Below are 19953 nucleotides of genomic sequence, written 5' to 3'. Positions count from 1 at the left end.
CAGGTGGAGATGGGCAAATGCCTAGGCGCCACCAGCGATACCACACACACACACACACACACACACACACACACACTATTAGATAGGTGGTCATAATGTTTTGAGTGGCAGTATAGGTCGTATAAATTTAATAACACTGTTGTTGAATGGTTTAGGCCTACTAATACTAATACATTTCAAAATTGTAATATGCAAACATTGTTTAAAAAAAACACACGTTTTCGTTTCTTATTGCTTTTATTAATTGTTTCTTATTCGACTAGTCATCGGGGAAAAATTAGAGTCATTTAATAAATAAAAATTGAAATAAATAAAAATTAATTTTACGTAGAGGGCGAGTGAAACACAGGTACAGGTATAAATTGCATTCTGATTGGCATAAGAATTTTTAAGTGACGAGCTGCATTCTGCTGCTGAGTAGTTTTACGAGTGTTGTTTGTTTGTGGTAGAGGTACGTCATTTGAAACGTCAGTTACTTTTCGGGGTTTTTTTTTCGTATTTTATTTTGTTTATCATATAAAAAAAACTGAATTTCACTTCTGTTATACAGAAGTAAATTTTTGAGAAGTATCTTCTGTGACAGATATATATATAACTGTAGTAAAACTTCCTACTTCTACATCCGTGTTAGTGTTCTGTAAGATTACGATTTCCCGGCACTCCTCTTTAATTTCCTATTTATTACGCAATTTTTTTTTTAAACTTCAGGTTTCTCTCAAAGCAATTGCATACAAAAGTGGTTGTGAAGTTAGATTTAAAAGATTCACAAGTTAATGACAGAACCCTTTCGAAAAATTGCCAAGATGGTGTCTACGCTTGATAGTTTAAAACAGCTCACAACTGTTGTTGCAGATACTGGTGATTTTCAAGCTATAAGGAAGTACCACCCAACAGATGCTACAACAAATCCCTCGTTGATATTGGCTGCTTCCAAAATAACAGAGTATCAGCATTTGATAGATAAAGCAGTAGAATATGGAAAATCGCATGGAAAGACTCCCGAGGATCAAATTACCTACGCGACAGATAAGCTCTTTGTGTTATTTGGTTGTGAAATTTTGAAAATTATTCCTGGTAGAGTTTCAACTGAAGTTGATGCTAGACTTTCATTTGACAAAAAGGGCTCTATTGCTAAAGCACGCCGCCTTATTCAGCTGTACGAAGAGGAAGGGGTTCAGAAGGAAAAAGTCCTTATTAAATTGGCCTCTACTTGGGAAGGCATTCAGGCTGCAAAGGTTCTCGAGGAAGAATATGGTATTCATTGTAATATGACTCTTTTGTTTAACTTTGCACAAGCAGTGGCATGTGCTGATGCTGGAGTAACCTTAATATCCCCATTTGTTGGTCGTATTTTGGACTGGTATGTTGCCAATACCGACAAGAAGTCCTATGAGCCACTGGATGATCCAGGTGTGAAAAGTGTTACTCGCATTTTCAGCTATTATAAAAAGTTTGGCTATAAAACAGTAGTTATGGGTGCTTCTTTTCGCAATGTTGGACAAATTAAAGCTCTAGCTGGCTGTGATTTGTTAACAATCAGTCCCCAATTATTGAACGAACTTTCAGAATCCAAGGAAGAGGCACACCCTCATTTGACAGTAGAATCGGCCAGAAAACTTGATTTGGAGAAAGTGGCTTACGATGAAAGCAAATTTAGATGGGAAGTAAATGATGATCAAATGGCAAATGACAAGCTTTCTGAAGGAATTAGGAAGTTTGCTGCTGATTCTATAAAGCTTGAAAATCTGTTGAAACAGAAGATGAAGTAAATTTGCAACAAATCTTCAAATTGATATATCAATACTGTAAGTTGGTATCCTCTAAAATTGTTTGAAGCATAGGATTTTATTATCTCATTTTGCACTTAAAAGAATTCATCTTCAGTGAAAGATTTCTTTTTTTCCCTCTTTTTAATAAAGGTTATTTTATAATGCTTTTGATGTATATTTTTATATATTTGCTTTTCAAATGAATAAAGCAGTTTATATCACAAATGTTGCTGTTGCATGTATCACACTTCAAAGTAACTATAAAAATGAGTGATAAATTTTTTACGGGTAAGAGGATTATGGTTAATTTTAAGTATATTAAGTTTGTGCATCCCCCCTCCTTTGTATTCATCGTGTGTACTTAAGATTTATGCATAGTTAAAATACAGAGGTGAATGTTAGTATAAAATTTGAGCCTTTGAATGGAAGAAAAGCCATTGTATTATAAAGGAATTTTTATATGGAACTTGTTTAAAAATTGCAGAATATTAAAATAAATTTAATTAAAGTAGAATTATGCAATAATAAAATTATTTCATCTTGCATTACATTATCAAATGCTGCATAAAATATTTTATACTTAATTTAAAATGTTGAGTCTACCTAAAAGTCTTATATTAGGTTTTAAAATAAAAGATGAATGTTAGAACAAAATTTTATACATGCATTGTTTGTGATGCACAGTTTCACTACCTTAAGTGAAATACTCTGATTTCAATTCAAAATAAAATACTTTGAACTACACTGTTTATCTCTGATTCATTTCACTCAATTTTTATTTTAACAGAAAAACTGTTAGTCTCTCATAAGGTCAATGTTATGCTATCTTAAGATTTTTAATCCGTATACTAATGATTAAATTGGAATCCCTTTTTCTGGATTTAAGAATTATTGGTGATGTAATAACTCAAATTGAGTATTCAGTTATTAAAGATAATACAATAAATTGGATATTATAAAGTTTAAAAGCATTTGGGTATCATTTAAGTAATTTTATCATTACTACCTATTTACTTTTCCATTATTGTAAATAACATTCTGAAACTTGGGCTCCCAGAGTTTGTCAGAGAATCCAAAGTCTGCATTAAGTTGTAATAATCAGGGTGATCCTAAACTAAAGGCTGTTTTGATTATTGCTAAGTGGTGGCAGTAACCACCAGTCCTTTTTTTCACGTGAAGCTGAGTTAAATCTCTGCTTCAACCTTGGGTGAAGACTGATGGATTAGTCACTTGGGATTTTTTTTTTTTTTAACTCTCTCCTTTCCCTATTCTGTAATAAATTGGGGCCTTAGCATAAACATAATTTACAGCAATGTGTATTCTAAGAATTTCCAAAGCAGTGATTTTTTTTTTTTTCCTGATATGAACCTTGCCCCCACCTTCCACCCTTTCCTGTTTTGACTTTTTTCATGCAAAATGCTGGAAAAAAAAAAAGTATCGTGGGCTAGTAAGGATGTGCCTTACTAGCTCCCCACAAAAAGTTTCTAATTTGGAAATCAGTGACCTCATCTCCTGAATGCATAATGCTGTAGAATGGTTATTACTGATCAGTTAATAAAACTGGTGTTAAGGCTAGGACCAATAACAATTTTTGATAAACAAAAAAATTAGTTCCATATTAAAGGTGATATGTATATAATAGTTGATAATTATATTCATAATAACACAAATTACACTTGTTGTGCTTTTTAAAAATGTGCAATATGTGTTCCTTATTATTAATGGCAAGTTTGTCTTGAAATAGGTTAGTTTTAGTGTATTACTACAGTTATAAATGAATCAATGTCAGTTTACCAACTTGATATTTATTTTACATGGACATCAGGATTGCACAAAGAAACTAGTAGTACCTAATAAGAATATAGTACAGGACAGGGCTGAGACAAAAACGAAAAATTGTGCCCTGCTGTTAATCATGCCAACTATTTAATCTTTCTTTTGGCAGAGTGGGAGAAGACAGAGTGGTTATCAATGGACACTGCACTTTGTGGATTAATGTTATTAGTGGAGTCTCCCAGGGTTTGATGTTGGGCCGATTGTTGTTTTTGGTATTTTTCAGTGATACTGATGAAGGTATATCAGGGTTAATGTATAAGTTTGCAGATGATATGAAGGTTTGGCAGGGTTGTTAATGATAGTATGCTATTGCAACAGGATCTGGAAAAGATGAGCAAATGGGGTGAGAGTGGCAACTGAAGTTTGACAAATGTAAAGTACTACATATGGATAGCAGTAACTCCAAAGTAACGTATCAACTGTGTGGTACAACATTCAGGGTAGTGGAGAATGAAAAGGACCTGGAGGTAATTGTGCAGTCAGATATGTTTTCTGAGCAGTGCAGACAGGCTGAAAGTGGCTTGTCTTGTTAATGAAATACAGGAATTTTGCTAGCAGGGATAAGGGGGTGATTATTCCTTTGTATAAGGCAATGGTCAGGCTACACCTTGAGTACTGTATACAGGTCTGGAGACCTCATTTTAGGAAGAATGTACTGCTGGAACGAGTACAGAGAATGGCAACAAGATTGGTGAGTGGAACAAAGGGTTGGTGTTACCAAGAAAGGTTTAAGTTCTGAAAATTCTAGCTTTTAGAGACTAAGCACCTGTGAGGTGATTTAATTGAGGTGTATAAGGCCTTGAATGGTGTGAGCAAGCTCAATGCTAATGGGATTCTTCTTGCTCAGATTGCTCACCTGAGGGGACATATTTTCAAATTGAGGAAAGACAATTGTAGAATAAATGTGCAGAAATTTGCCTTTAGCCAGAAGGTGGTTGACAGTTGGAACAAACTTCCATCTGTTGTAGTGGAGGTCAACAACTTAAGTTCAAGACAGAACTGGATAAAGATTTGGAGTGATTGGATGGGTGAAATGGAAAGTTGTTTTTTTTTTTTTTTTTTTTTTTGGTGATATATAAGCTTGCTTTCTTGCATCATATGCATATGCTAATATAGAAAAATTTTAATACTATATTATTAAAAATGGTTATTTTCAAAAGTCAGTGTGAAACTATTTTGTGACACCCTATTTTTAAGCTCGGGGGAGGGCACATAACACTCGAAGGCTGCCCACATGGCCATGGGTAACACAATGTAAAAGAGTGAGCTGTAAATTGGATGCTTCTGATATAGCATCAAAATTAGGTCTGCATTTAATATATCTACTTCAAAAATTAAATAACAGAAATATTAATAAATTTAATTGTAAGCTGAAGCACTGCATTTAAACTTTGTTGCTTACTTCATTCAGATTAAATTGTGATATCTAAAATTGATTGGTCTTATCAGAAAACTAATTTAATGTTTTTTTTTTTTCTCTCTCTCTCTGATATTAGTGGATCATAATTTCATTTGGGTTCATACAAATTTAAAGTTTTTAGTAAGCACTTTATATTAAATTGTAATATGCTTTGGTTTTGTTTTTACAAAACCTTGATATTACAAAACAGAATTAGAGATTGAAAATGTAAAGTTCATATTAACAAATGAAAATTTTCAAAATTGATTTTGTTGGTACTGCTACTATTTGTAATGTTCAGCCATCTTATTAAAATGACTAAGTACTTATTACTAAGAGGTGCACAGGTTACAATGAAGTCAAAATAAATCTTTATTACTGTATACTCAAATTATTATATTTATATTATTAAATTATTATAAGGAGGCACAAGTGTATGGATATACAGTGCAGTATCTGATTCACCTGAGTGTCACCTCTAGCTTGGATTTCTATACTGGACACATTCACACAATTCACAATGTTTATCACTCTCAGATTAAAGAATCTTGTCCATTGGCATATGTCCCAGAATACAAGTGTTGATTCATCAGTCATTTGAGAATATCTACCAAATGAATAATCAGTTCTCTTCTTTGGTGGAATATAAGAGAGCAGCTATCATAACAGTAGTGTAATATGGGATCAAATCCATATTCTCTCCAGAATATATTTGACAAAGGGAAATTGATGCTGCCAGTGCTAGATTTTAGTATGTATAATAGTGGGAGCTGAATTAGGGAGAATACATAACGGGTGTTTGGACAAGTATTACAGATAAGCTCACACTTTGCTCTGTGTTATATCCTTGAATGTTTAGTCTGTACATTAGCAATATGCTGGCGGGACTGGAGTTTGAAATCAATATACCAAGATTTTCTTGATTGGAAACTTGCAGGAATTGGGATACTGAAGCATGGACTTAAAAAGAATTTTTCTTGTCTTTTGTGAGCTGATTGAAAGAGAGAATTTGAAACTACTAAACTAATTGTGTAATACCCTGTCAAGGTCATGATTGTCTCTAGAAGTTTACATCTAATGACACCTCTAGCCATAAAACTGGTTTTAATCATATTAGGCAGATTTTGGGCCTATTAAACTTTTGCTTGTCAAATAATAAAACGACTCCCCCCCCCTCCTTTCCTTAAATATGAGCACTTTAATTTCTGAAGCCATATCACTACTAAAATCTTGCCAGCTCCTACGGCATCACGAGTGGTCAAACCCACATTTCATCTTGAAAGACATGTCTTTCAGTGGATAGGAAATATTTTATTTCACTTCACAAAGAAGCTCTTCATTTGAGAAAAATATCTAGTTTTTTCCATCAAAAACTCATTTTCATTTAAATTCAAAGTCAGTTTAATATATAATGTATGCTCTTTTTTTTCCATCAAAAAAGAGAAAAGCTATTTGGTACCTCTCAATTTATTTTTTTTTTCCATTTAGTAAGATTTGTAGCAAATAACTGGTGGTAATAGCAGTAATCTCAAAGTTGCACATCCACTTAAGCTTTTCTGTATGTTGTACTTTAACATTTGCTAAAAGTTAATGTTCTATATAATAATTATATTATGTGCATTATGAAAAGCCACGATTCATTTCATTACTTTCAGCACTTTTTTCTTAGAATTAACCAACTACAAATGGTTTATAATACTGTATATATAATTTTAATTGCTTATGTATTTCTTTGACATACAAACAAATACATAATGGAGGAAAAATCATTATGCACTCCAAATACACATTCATACACTTTAAATACCCATTTCCAAAGAGTGCCCAAAAGTAAAAGAAATTAAAGGTGTTTGATAGTTCTTCCAGTGAAAAATAGGCAAAGGTTGTAAACTATGCTGTTTAACAAATTACATGTCACATTTGAACTGGTGTTAGCTGGTGCAAATTCCTACTTGCAACTGTTGGAAATGTGCTATACACACTTGTAGTTTTTGATATCATTCTATACTTCTGAATAGACCAGAATTTTCAAAATCAAAGTGCTTGTGGGCTGCATCATTAGTTCTTGGGAGGCTTATTGGGGCCATATACAGCACAAGTACTAAAGGTGTGGCCTGACCATTGCCTTATACAAGGGTATAAGGAAATGGTCAGGGAATGATTAGACACCATGAGCTACTCCTACAGCCCATCTGCACTGCTCAGAGAACTTCATATCTGCCTGCACAATTACCCCCAGGTCCTTTACATTCTCTACCACTGTCAGTATAGTACCACAGAGTTTGATACATCACTCTGGGGTTACTGCTTCCCATATGTAGTAATTTACATTTGTCAATGTTAAACTTCATTTGCCACCTCTCAGCCAATCTCAACTTTTCTAGATCCTGTTGCAGCAGAATCTAGACTACTGAACGGATTGGAGCAGTGTGGCATTGGAGGCAAATTGCTGCTATGGATAAAGGGATGGTTGAGTGGGAGAAGACAGAGTGGTAATCAATGGACCCAACACTGAACCCTGAGGGACTCCACTAATAACATTAGTCCACGATGAGCAGTGTCCATTGATTACCACGCTGTCTTCTCCCACTCAACCATCCCTTTATCCATAGCAGCAATTTGCCTCCAATGCCACACTGCTCCAATTCATTCAGCAGTCTTTCATGTGCAACAGTATCAAAAGCCTTTCTAAGATCCAAATATATGATATCAAAGTTATTCCCTGCATCCAGTTCCTTTGTGACCACATCATAGTAACCAATAAAATTGGTTAGAGAAGAAAAATGCATGGGATACATATAAATTAACATGTGACACAGAAGCCTATGATAGATATAAGTTGATCTGTAACCAAGTTACAAAGGAGGTTAGTCAGATTATGAGAAATCTTTGACAAAGGATGCAAAGAAAAACAGCAAAGAGTTCTTTACTTATGTGAACTCTAGAAGCAAGGGGATGAATCAGATTGGTCCATTTGATATCAATGGTTCAACTGTTGATGATCCTGCTCAGGTAGCTAACAAACAAAATGAACATTTTGCATCGACATTCACACATGAGGAGTTATTCAGCCAGAAGTTATTCAGTTATTCTCATAGGTGTGTAGTCACCAGATTCAACAATTTACAGAACTGAAGCCTTTCCAGGTAAGAGCATATTTTTTGTTTGTTACCAATCTTGTTGCTCTTCTCTGCACCTGTCCCAAAAAAATCACATCCTTACTAAAATGTATTCAACTCTGGCATTCCACTGTCAGTGTAGTACCACAGACAGTGGTACTACACTGACAGTGGTAGAGAATGAAAAGGACCTGGGGGTAATTGTGCAGGCAGATATGAAGTTCTCTGAGCAATGCAGACGGGCTGCAAGAGTAGCTCATGGTGTCTTATCAATGATATACAGAAATATTTCTAGCAGGGATAAGGAGGTGATTATTCCCTTGTATAAGGCAATGGTCAGGCCACACCTTGAGTACTGTGTATACAAGTCTGGAGGCCTCATTCCAAGAAGGATGTAGAGCTGCTGGAACGAGTACTGAGAAGGGCAACAAGATTAGTGAATGGAACAAAGGGTTGCTCTTACAAAGAAAGGTTTAAGTTTTGCAGTGTCTGGAGACTAGGCACTGGCGAGGTGATCTGATAGAGGTGTATAAAGCCTTGAATGGTTTGAGCATGCTCAATGCTGATGGGATTCTTCCTCTTGCTCATAATAATCACCTGAGAGGGCATAAATTCAAATTGAGGAAAGACAGATGTAGGATAGATGTGCAGAAATTTGCCTTTAGCCAGCGGGTAGTTGGTTGGTGGAACAGACTTCCATCCCTTGTTGTGGAAGTTGATAGCCTTAATAAATTTAAGGCTCAGCTGGACAGTTATTTCGAATGAACAGAGGAGGGGTGAAGTGGAAGTGTTTTTTTTTTTTTTTGGCTAATGCTGCATAAGCTTGCTTTCTTGCATCATATGCTAATGGTCAGGCAAGACTTTCCATTAACGAAACCATGCTGTGTCCGAGCTATAAATGAACTCTTGTCTAGATGATCCTGCAGTGCTTCTTTAACCAGTGCCACCATTAATTTTCCTGGAACAGAAGTTAAACTAACAGGTCTATAATTACTTGTGTTACCCTTTGATCCTCCTTTGTGAATTGGGGTCACATTTGCACATCTCCAGTCCATGGGTACCTCCCTTGAGTCCAAAGAAGCTTTCATAATTATGGCTAAGGGTTTGATTAGTTCCTTTGCTGTCTCCTTTAATATACTTGGATAGATCCCATCCACCCTGGGTTCCTTTTTATGTTTATCTTTTAACATGGTCTGTGCATGCCTCCCAGATTTCTGTCATATGTTAGTATTAGTAGTGCAAGCAAACTTACTGCACAAATAAAAAAATAAACTGCTTACTATATCACTTTTCCATCCTCTATAATACTTTGTCTAGTCCTTCTTTGTATTCAAACTACTCAGTTCTAACAACCATTTATGAGGTAATAATCAACTACCCACTTGCTGAAGGCAGATTTCTACACATCTTTCCTGCAACCATATTTCTTCAGCTCCAATTTGTGCCTCTTGTGTAGCCCAAGCAAGAGGAAGGATGCCATTAGCATTGAGCTTACTCAATCCATTAAAGCATTAAACACCTCAGTCAGATCTCATAGGTGTGTAGTCACCAGATTCAACAATTTACAGAACTGAAGCCTTTCCAGGTAAGAGCATATTTTTTGTTTGTTACCAATCTTGTTGCTCTTCTCTGCACCTGTCCCAAAAAAATCACATCCTTACTAAAATGAAGCCTCCAGGCCTGTGTACTAGAAATGTGGCCTAACCATTGCTTTGTAGAATGGGATAATTGCCTTCTTATCCCTGCTGGAAAAATTTCTGTGTACCATTCACAGAAATTCACGAATTGTTCTAGCAGCCTGTCTGCAATGCTCAGAAGACCATGTCTGACTGCACAATTACCCAGGTCGTTTTTATTCTCCACTGCCCTTTAAATGGTACCACTCAGTTGGTATGTTATTCTGGATTACTATTACTCATAAGTAGCACCTTCCAATTGTAAATGTTAAGCTTCAGTTGCTACTTCTTAGCCCACCTTAATATTTCTAGATCTTGCTACAATAGTATACCCTGATTACTGTTATTAACACCCTTGCCTATCATCTGCTTTCTTCCATTTTAATTTCAGCCTTTCTCTAATTTGTTGGAGATGTTTTTGCTGAATGATATGAAGCATGTTTCATTACCATAATTGAATCTTTTGGCAAATTAAGTTAGCATATTTTCAGACTATCTTTTGAAATTTTCTGTGTTCATCTCACATTATTCTCCCTTGATACATTTGGAGTGTAAAGAAGCTTCAGATATAAATTTAGCAATTCTCACCGGAGAAGTCTCATTGGAGAGGTCTACATTCAAACTGTTTCACGGATTGAAGAAAATTTCCAAAGGCCTCTTCAACTGGAGCTGTAGTTAGCTGATCCCAGGCAAAGGGAATAACTTTGGGTTTATTCTTGATTCTTGAGTTCTACATTTATTTAAGCCTGCAGCAGATATGATAGTGCAACATGGCCTAAGTTGCTGATGTGCTTAAAATCAACAAATCTGCCCCTTGTTCCCGCTTGTCAAATAATAAAATGACTCCCCCTTTCCAGCACTTATATGAGCACTTTAATTTCTGAAGCCACATCACTACTAAAATCTTGCCAGCTCCTACGGCATCATGAGTGGTCAAATCCACATTTCATCTCGAAAGACATGTCTTTCGGATGGGAAATATTTTATTTCACTTCCCAAAGAAGCACTTCACTTGAGAACAATATTTAGTTTTTTTTCATCAAAAACTCATTTTCATTTAAATTCAAAGTCAATTTAATATATAATGTAGTATGCTCTTTTTTCCATCAAAAGGCACCAATCCCAACTATCTTTGAGGTAATAAAGATGGGAATAAGGATATAATATAAATATGTAATATAAAGAAGATACAAAATAGACTAGAAGATATAAACAAGTTAAGGATTAAAATAATGCTAACCAAATTTTTAACTACTGCCATCACTGTCAACGAACTGCACATTTATCAAAATTATCTAGTTCACGTTTATGTGCCATCCTTGGCGGAGGTGACTTGCAGCAATTAGTTCCAGCTTCTCAAAAATTTTGTCCCATGGCACCTTTCCCCCCCCCCCCTTTTTTGATAAAAATGCCATTAGCCCAGGCCGACCAGAGAACGCATGCAATTTACAGACAAAATACATATATGGGCATATATGTAGCCCTAATTAGCATTAGCGCATTAGTAGAGGCATTTGATGCAAGAAAGCAAGCTTATGCAGCATCAGCCAAAAAAAAAAAATAACCACTTCCACTTCACCCCTCTATTTGTTCAAAATACCTGTCTAGCTGAGCCTTAAACTTATTTAGGCTATCAACTTCCACGACAAGGGATGGAAGTCTGTTCCACCAACCAACCACTCGCTGGCTAAAGGCAAATTTCCTCACGTCTATCCTACATCCGTCTTTCCTCAATTTGAATTTATGCCCTCTCAGGTGATTATTCTGAGCAAGAGGAAGAATCCCATCAGCATTGAGCATGCTCAAACCATTCAAGGCTTTATACACCTCTATCAGATCACCTCGCTGGTGCCTAGTCTCCAGACACTGTAATTTGCAAAACTTAAGCCTTTCTTCGTAAGATCACCCCTTTGTTCCATTCACTAATCTTGTTGCCCTTCTCTGTACTCGTTCCAGCATCTCTACATCCTTCTTGAAATGAGGCCTCCAGACCTGTATACAGTACTCTAGGTGTGGCCTGACCATTGCCTTATACAAGGGAATAATCACCTCCTTATCCCTACTAGAAAAATTCCTATATATCATCGACAATACACCATGAGCTACTCTTGCAGCCCATCTGCACTGCTCAGAAAACTTCATATCTGCCTGCACAACCACCACCAGGTCCCTTTCATTCTCTACCACTGTCAGTGTAGTACCACAGAGTTGATACGTTGCTCAGGGGTTGCTGTTTCCCATATGTAGTACTTTACATTTGTCAATGTTAAACTTCATTTGCCACCTCTCAGCCCATCTGCTCAACCTTTCCAGATCCTGTTGCAGTAGCATAGTGTCAGTAGTGTCCTTGACAACCCTGCCAACCTTCATATCATCTGCAAACTTGGACATTAAGCTTGATATACCATCATCAATATCATTTATAAATACAGAAAATAATAATGGACCCAATACTGAACCCTGAGGTACTCCACTAATAACATTAGTCCACGATGAGCAGTGTCCATTGATTACCACTCTGTCTTCTCTCCCCCAACCACCCCTTTATCCATAGCAGCAATTTGCCTCCAGTGCCACACTGCTCCAGTTTGTGCAGCAGTCTTCCATGTGCAACAGTATCAAAAGCCTTTCTAAGATCCAAGTATATAATATCAAAGTTATTCCCTGCATCCAGTTCTTTTGTGACTGCATCATAGTATCCAATCAAATTGGTCAGGCAAGACTTCCCCTTAACAAAACCATGCTGTGTCTGAGCTATAACTGAAGTCTTGTCTAGATGATCCTGCAGTGCTTCTTTAACCTGTGCCTCCATTAATTTTCTGGGAACAGAAGTTAAACTAACAGGTCTATAATTACTTGTGTCGCCCTTTGATCCTCCTTTGTGAATTGGGGTCACATTTGCACATCTCCAGTCCATGGGTACTTCCCCTGAGTCCAAGGAAGCTCTCATAATTATGGCTAGGAGTTTGCTTACTTCCTTTGCTGCCTCCTTCAATATAACTGGATATATCCCATCCACCCCAGGTGCCATTCTTGTGTTTATCTTCAACAATTTCTCCTCCACTTTACTCTCAGTTATTACAAGATTCTCTAGCTTACTGCCAGAGTTGAATACACCTCTGGAATTCCCCTCGCTGAATAACTCGTGTGAATGTCGATGGAAAATATTCATTTAGTTTGTTAGCTACCTGAGCAGGATCATCAACAGTTGACCCATCGATATCAAGTTATAATAGTTTGAGTTTGTATACATTGTTTACATTAGCTCAGGCCATTGCACCTCTGTTCCTTGTTTTTTTTTTTTCAGGTGTTGATAGAATGGTTTTGGAATTTTCTTGCTTCCTACCTGAAACACCAGCTCAAAGAAACTTCAATTGCAACTGAAATAAATGTGCTTGTTAATTTTTTTTTTTTAACTCTGAATTTGGACTGTGCTGAATTTGGACTTCACCATTCGCATAATTTGCAACTACTATTTCATGAGCAGGACTTTTTCCTCTTTTTAAAGTGCTCAGCTTCAGAAGAGAGGTAACATAGGAAAGTACATATTTACTTTACTGTGCAATAGCACAGTAAAGTAAATATGTAGTTCAATAAAAAAAAAAAAAAAAAAAAACTATTTTTAGGCCACCTGAATAATTAAATTCATCTGCCATGCTGTGTGTCTTATGTCTGTAAATTATGCAAGTTCTCTGGTCAATTTGCCTGTTTTGCTGGATGGAAAACCTTCAGTTTCTAGGGAGGGGTTAAACCTTGCTATCTACGCCTGAGTCCAACTAACTCAGCCACAGAGTGAAAAAAAGCCCATTAAAGTTCCTCGCATCATCAACGGGATTCGAACCCGAGCCTTTTCCACCCGGTGTGTGGAGGACGGTGACGATACTACATTGCTATGGCGCAGACTGTAGTGCAATAAAAATACTTTCTCTTTCCAAAATATACCATAGTTGTGTACTGTATATTTTTGTAAGAGAAAAACAGTTTCACACAATTGCTTGGCTGAAGTCCCAGTGTGGATCTTACAACATCATCCACAATTGATACAGACCTGTATGTGTATTGCAAAGCCAGTCATCTGATGACTTGATTTTCTTTCAGGTGATCTACGACAAATGGATTAAAGTTGCTTGTTGATGTTATTTACAAAGGTCATATAAAAGTTTTAAACTAATTCACTAAATATGAAGTGTTTAGTTACCTCACTGTAATATGTAATTATTATTAGCCATATGCAAGGAAGCTTGAGGCTTATGCTGTACCAGCCAAAAAAAATTCCAGGGTTACCCTGATAGAGAGGGAGAAGTAGAAAGGAATCACCAAGAAATTGAAGAATGATGATATCCAGCTCAGGACCTTAGGTGTGCCAAGCCCATACTCACCAGATGTTGAGCCCCTCGGGGAATGTACAAATTGCATATGAAACTGAGTAATTCTTCGCTTATCAACAGTCCCTAATCTTGTCCATGAATAGCAGTTAAGCCTATCAAATTTCTTGATGTAGTTAGAGCAGAGTAAAAACTTATAGCTCTGAGGTAAAATCATGAACCTACACGATCAGCTGTGGTGTGCTACTGTACTGAATGGCCATATTGTGAACCACAAGTTTCTACTTCTTGGTGTAGTTTGCCAGATCGTCATTACCGATTCGCCCATTTTCTTAAACATGGCCGAATAACCCCAGGGCTCACATCTGGTGAGTATGGGCTTGGCACACACAGGGTCCTGAGCTGGATATCATCATTCTTTTCCTTGGTGATTCCCTTACTTTTGACTCTCTCTCTCTCAGGATAACTCTGGATTTTTTTTTTTTTTTTTGGCTAATAAGCATAAGCCTCAGGCTTCCTTGCACCATATAGCTAATGATGATAATAAAATAACGGTTGTTAGATTCGAACGTTTTCGATTGTATTAAAAATAGTAGCAAAAATTCAAATATAAAATTATACGTATCATTCCGCATTGCTTCTGTTTATGTCCCCCCCACCAAATTTCTCATTTGCGGTTTATCAATTTATTGGTGAGATTAACCTTTGGGACTGAATACCACACGTTATCAAAGGGATCATCTGTGTGCTGGTTTTCGGAGATATCAGTGAAACGAATTCGCCCCTTGGGCCTGTTGCTCCTGTAAACGGTAAAGCCCATTATTAGGAACCAGCAAGTTACGATTTATGGACTATACGTTGTAAAACCCCTCCGCACGAAATTCTTCGAAATCCCCCTCAGGGTCACGATCTAACTACTGGAACGTGGGATGATAAAACGAATGAGAAATAATAATGCCAAATTGAAGATAATAAATGGATTACTCAAGTCCGAATTCATTGGTAAAAATTTCCTACAGCTTCTCATTCACCCCGTGATTTGGTGTTACAAATTTAGATATAAAGGTTTCACAGAGATTTAATGTCAGCTCTATACAACGAAATCACCACCCGTTAACCACGTGGTAAATATGTGTATGGCTGCTGTGGTGCAAGGAGCATAAGTGACCATTTCCCGGATTACAAGGTCGCACCTCAGGCAATTCGACCTCGAGATAAGTTATCTTACCAGTTATAACTTATGATGACACTGGCATTATGCCAATTACCATTGGGCCCATTACTGGAATTATACCTGTACAACAAAATATGTGCACACCTTTCAGAAAATTTAATTTTACTACTCAGCAATTATTTACAATGCGAAAGTATCGTTTCAGCGTTGTCTGCAATTTTTTAATTTAGTAATTGGTTCTGTCAGACATTACGGGTCGGAATTATATAAAAATTTAATGAAATAGTTAATTATTCGTTTCTCTTTAATCAGCTGCGAAACTACCATTGCGCCAAGTCTGCTATTTCGGGGGGGGGGGGGAGTTGGTTTGGTAAGAGCTTTAAACAGCAGGTAAAGACCACAAATGTCTCAAACAAGCCTAGGCTTCATTATAATAAATAAGTTGCTGTAGGTTTTGCGTAATTTGTGGTAATGAAGGGGGTTTGCTGGGTGATTTTAACAAGACGAAAGTTTGGGTCAGTAAAAAAAGTTCGCACTGGAAGGGGAGTAAATGATGGTAAGAAATACTGAACTAAAATGGAACTAAATTGAATCTTTATTCAGAATAATAATTTAAAACTTATAATTTAAATTTGATCGATCAGTTTTTTTTGTTTTTTTTTAAGATAAAATATCTTTCACATTCAAATAACAAATGCGTCTCGCAGATTAAAAAGCAAAAACCGAAATTCCATTGAAACAGTTATTAAACAATGGTTGTAAAATTTATTAAAACTCGAGAGAACAGCTATAATGAAATAACTATGATACTAATGCATTAAGGGCTTAAGCCTCAAGCTGCGAAAGAGATTAGACTATGTGTATTTTAGTGCAATTGCATCATTTATACACAGCTAATTATAGATTAGCAAATTTGCAATAGCGGCATCGTTTAAGTTACATCTAATCGATGCCGCTATTGCAAATTTGCTAATCTATAATTATCTGTGATGCAACTGCACTAAAATACACATAGTAAACTTATGATAATAAAACTTCCTTAATAGAAAATACCAGACAAAACTGGAACCCTTTTACGCTAGTTTTCGGTAATCATTTACTTTAGCGTCGTATATTCTCGACATTCCGTCGCATCAGCTTCGACCTGCATTTATTATTATTAGCTATATGGTGCAAGGAAGCCTGAGGCATATGCTGCACCAGCCAAAAAAAAAAAAAAAAAAAAAAATTAACGAGTTACCCTGAGAGAGAGAGAGTCAAAAGTAGAATCACCAAGAAAGAGAAGTATGATGATATATACAGCTCAGGACCCTGGGTGTGCCAAGCCCATACTCACCAGATGAACCTTTTTTTTTGAACCTGTTCGGAGTTCACAACCCACGAAGTGGTCGTGTCTAGCCCGAAAACGTGTCACGAAAGCTTTAATTATGCGCATTTTCAGAAAATTATGAAAACTTTTGCAAGCTGAAGCCAGAACTTTGGAATTGAAGTTACACGTGTTACAGTCTGATTAAGTAGTCTACACTACGTACTTGCAGAATTACAGAATATTATCGCCACGCCTATTTTCACTCTCACCGGTTTCTTTAGGTGTTCACTTTCTCTGCCACGAGCACGACATCTTTCTACAGCCTGTTTGGTGTTTGTCAGAGCGTTTATAGGTTATTCTGTAAATGAATGCATCATGGTTGAGTTGTAAACCTCGTCGTATTCTCAGTGCGGAAGAGACGAGAAAAGGCACATACGGTATATCATATACCGCTTACCAAATTGATGAAAGACAACAACAACGCAGTGCCAATAGTTATTATTATTATTATTAATAGCCATATGGTGCAAGGAAGCCTGAGGCTTATGCTGCACCAGGAAAAAAAAAAGTTCCCGAGTTACCCTGAGAGAGAGAGAGAGAGAGAGAGAGAGAGAGAGTCAAAAGTAGAAGGGAATCACCAAGAAAGAGAAGAATGATGATATCCAGCTCAGGACCCTGGGTGTGCCAAGCCCATACTCACCAGATGTGAGCCCCCGGAGTTAAATTTGGTCACATTTCCCAGTTTTCCGCGATTGCCCCGAAGAAAACTTCGGATATGCTATTTTGCCGAACATGGTTAAAAATGATAATAGTTAATCTAACATGGCAAATAAAAAGAAGAAAACATAAGCAAAATTGCTACTGACAGCAGGGGAAGAGGCTAGGGAGTAAGCTCCCCGGACATTACTGAGGAGGGGGGGGCGGGGATTTAGAGTACAGTGTCCATAAGGGAGAGAAGGGCTAGGCTGGTGGAGTGTTTTCTCTAGTACCAGTGCTGTTGGCTCTCGATTCTTCAAGTGCCCACAGTGGCAATTCAGGCTGTTTGTGTGGGGAAGGGGCATTTAACAATGGTGATATATTTGGTAGGAATGATATTATGTAATTGAAAATTTAGCTTGAATATATCTCAGATTTTTAACCAGCCTTTATATAATACACATACAACCCAAATAATTACCATACAACTTAATTGTCATAAAACACTATTTGTACCAATTTATTCAGGCTCTTGGAGGGGAGGAATCTTGCCTGTATCTGCCAGTGAAGACTGAAGCAGCCTTCTAAATGTCTGATTGTAAACAAACATGGCGGCTCCCACGTGGAATTCTACCCCCCCCCCCCCCCCCATTTTTCATCCCTGACAGCTGACATGTGTGCCAGAGAAGACAAAAACAACTTAAACAGCAGAAATTGGAGGGGAGGGGGAAGAAGAGAAAAACAACATGATTTTTGGGATGAAAAGTGGGGAATATTGCAAATAATCCAAATCAACAAAATTTCTGTTTGTTCAGTATTTCACATAAGCAACGGGTTATAATGTGAACTGTTATAAGTAGGTATGTCACTAAACAAGATATCAGAAATGGTTCCAGGGTAGCCAAAAAAAAGGGGGGAAAAATAAACAGGAATGTACCTTTTGGGAATGGATATGCCCTTGTTTAAAAATCATAAAAGTGAATTAATTTTTAATGTGGAACATTTTTTAAAATCCTTAAATTTTTTTTTTTCTAGAATTTGATTTAAAGTTATCAGAAATAAACAAATTCGAATTTAAAAAATTCAACTTGTAGCTTTATATGGTGATAATACCAGCTCTGGCAGAATGGTGAAAAGAGAAAATGTATAATGCAAGCTGAATAACATGTTGAGTGGAAAGGTGGAGAAGGTACCAGCTGCTCAGAGCAACAAAAAAAAAAAAAAAAAACTGTCATGTTAGGGATATTCAAGAATTACCTCATATGCCTGTGTATGTATTATGTTTAATTGCATGTTCTCTGGTTGGTTTGCGTATTTTGCTGGATAAAAAACCTGAGATTCTGGAGGATTTGCTATCCTCACCTCTCCTGAGATTGACTAACTCAGTCATGGAATGAAAAAGCCCATAAACGTTTTTTGAACCTGGGCCTTTTCCATCTGGTGTGGAGAGGATAGCTGTTATAACTACTGTGTAAACCAGCATATGTACAGGATAACAGGAAAAAGTTCAGACTCAAAATAACCATTAATGTAGGATGTTTTTGAAATTGTCTGCTTTTCGGACTGTTACCCAACAGCTTTGTGGAGATAGGGGGATATGCCTTTCCCTTCCCCTTATAAATTTTGTAAAGATTTATTTCTGGTTTCAGTGTTTTCTTTCAAACTTTCTTTTATTCTGGGATTCACTGTCCAAAACCTTAATATATAATTGCATCCAAACATCTGAAACTCCAGATAGGACATCTTATGAAATAAAACTCATTTTTGTAAATTCTTTTTCATTTTTCTCTATTTATATTACAGACTGAAAAGATGGAAAGATTTTGGAACTTCATAGGTCAATATCAAATTTTATTCACATCCAAAAAAGCCACATTGGCTTTCACTGTTTCTTGAAAACGGCTTTATCAGTGGCAAATTTAGCATTTTCAGAGCCACAAGCAGGATTACTTTTGCAGAATTTGGAATGTGTGTATGTTATGTGCATCAGTATGTAATGCATGCAATTATGTCTGCCAGGGGCAAAGGTTGATGACGTTGTAGAGCGGATATCATCTTTTAAATGCACAAAAGGTGATATAGTTGTACATGTTGGCACTAATGATATTAAAGAGTAGGAGACCGGCAGAATTACTTAACAAGTACAGGTCACTGTTGAAAAAAAGCCGTGAATTAGGGTTGAATTTGAAAGTGTCTGCAATTCTGCCCAGACACAATAGGAGGGAGTATATGATGAGAGCCTTGTCGATCAATTTGGCCCTGGAAAGATTGTGCAAAGCTCAAGGGGTAGAATTTTTTTCAGCGTGGTCTGTACTTGTTAGCAGGAGAGACTGCTTCTACAGGGATGGGATACACTTAAATAGAAAGAGTGCAAGAATATTTGCTGATGCTATCGAGGCAGTGTTAGGTGGGTTGGAAAACTGCTAGCTTGGGGGAATTCAAGGACTAATAGATTAACAGTAGCCACTGGAGGTGAAAGTGATTCTTGCACTGCTTCTATTGGAATGAGCAGCAGCCTGGAAAACAAGATGCAGGATATTTCAGAGACTGCTGGGAGTCATTGCGGTACAAGTAAACACATGGGTTGTGTTAGGGTAGCTAAGAATAGGAACAGGTGCATGTATACTTGCATGTACACCAATGCTAGGAG

At 36.8% G+C, this 19953-nt stretch overlaps 1 protein-coding gene across 1 annotated transcript; it reads left to right on the top strand.

The window, feature by feature from the left end:
* The first annotated feature begins 422 nt into the window (after positions 1–422).
* On the top strand, positions 423–2513 carry Taldo (transaldolase). The gene has a single exon (XM_090383494.1). It carries the CDS (start codon positions 774–776, stop codon positions 1767–1769), a length of 996 nt encoding a protein of 331 aa, XP_090239620.1. The 5' UTR covers positions 423–773; the 3' UTR covers positions 1770–2513.
* Positions 2514–19953: the final 17440 nt, after the last annotated feature.

This window comes from Mastigoproctus giganteus, chromosome 10 (genome assembly GCF_048544385.1).
Source record: "Mastigoproctus giganteus isolate SK-2022 chromosome 10, ASM4854438v1, whole genome shotgun sequence".
In the NCBI taxonomy this organism is placed as follows: Eukaryota; Metazoa; Arthropoda; class Arachnida; order Uropygi; family Thelyphonidae; genus Mastigoproctus; species Mastigoproctus giganteus.
Note: the sequence above shows the minus strand (reverse complement) of the source record. Positions and strands in the feature narration are given on the sequence as shown.

What these genes read in the sequence shown, in the direction of transcription:
- Taldo (XM_090383494.1), top strand. Translation starts at nt 774, where the DNA reads ATGACAGAACCCTTTCGAAAAATTGCCAAGATGGTGTCTACGCTTGAT.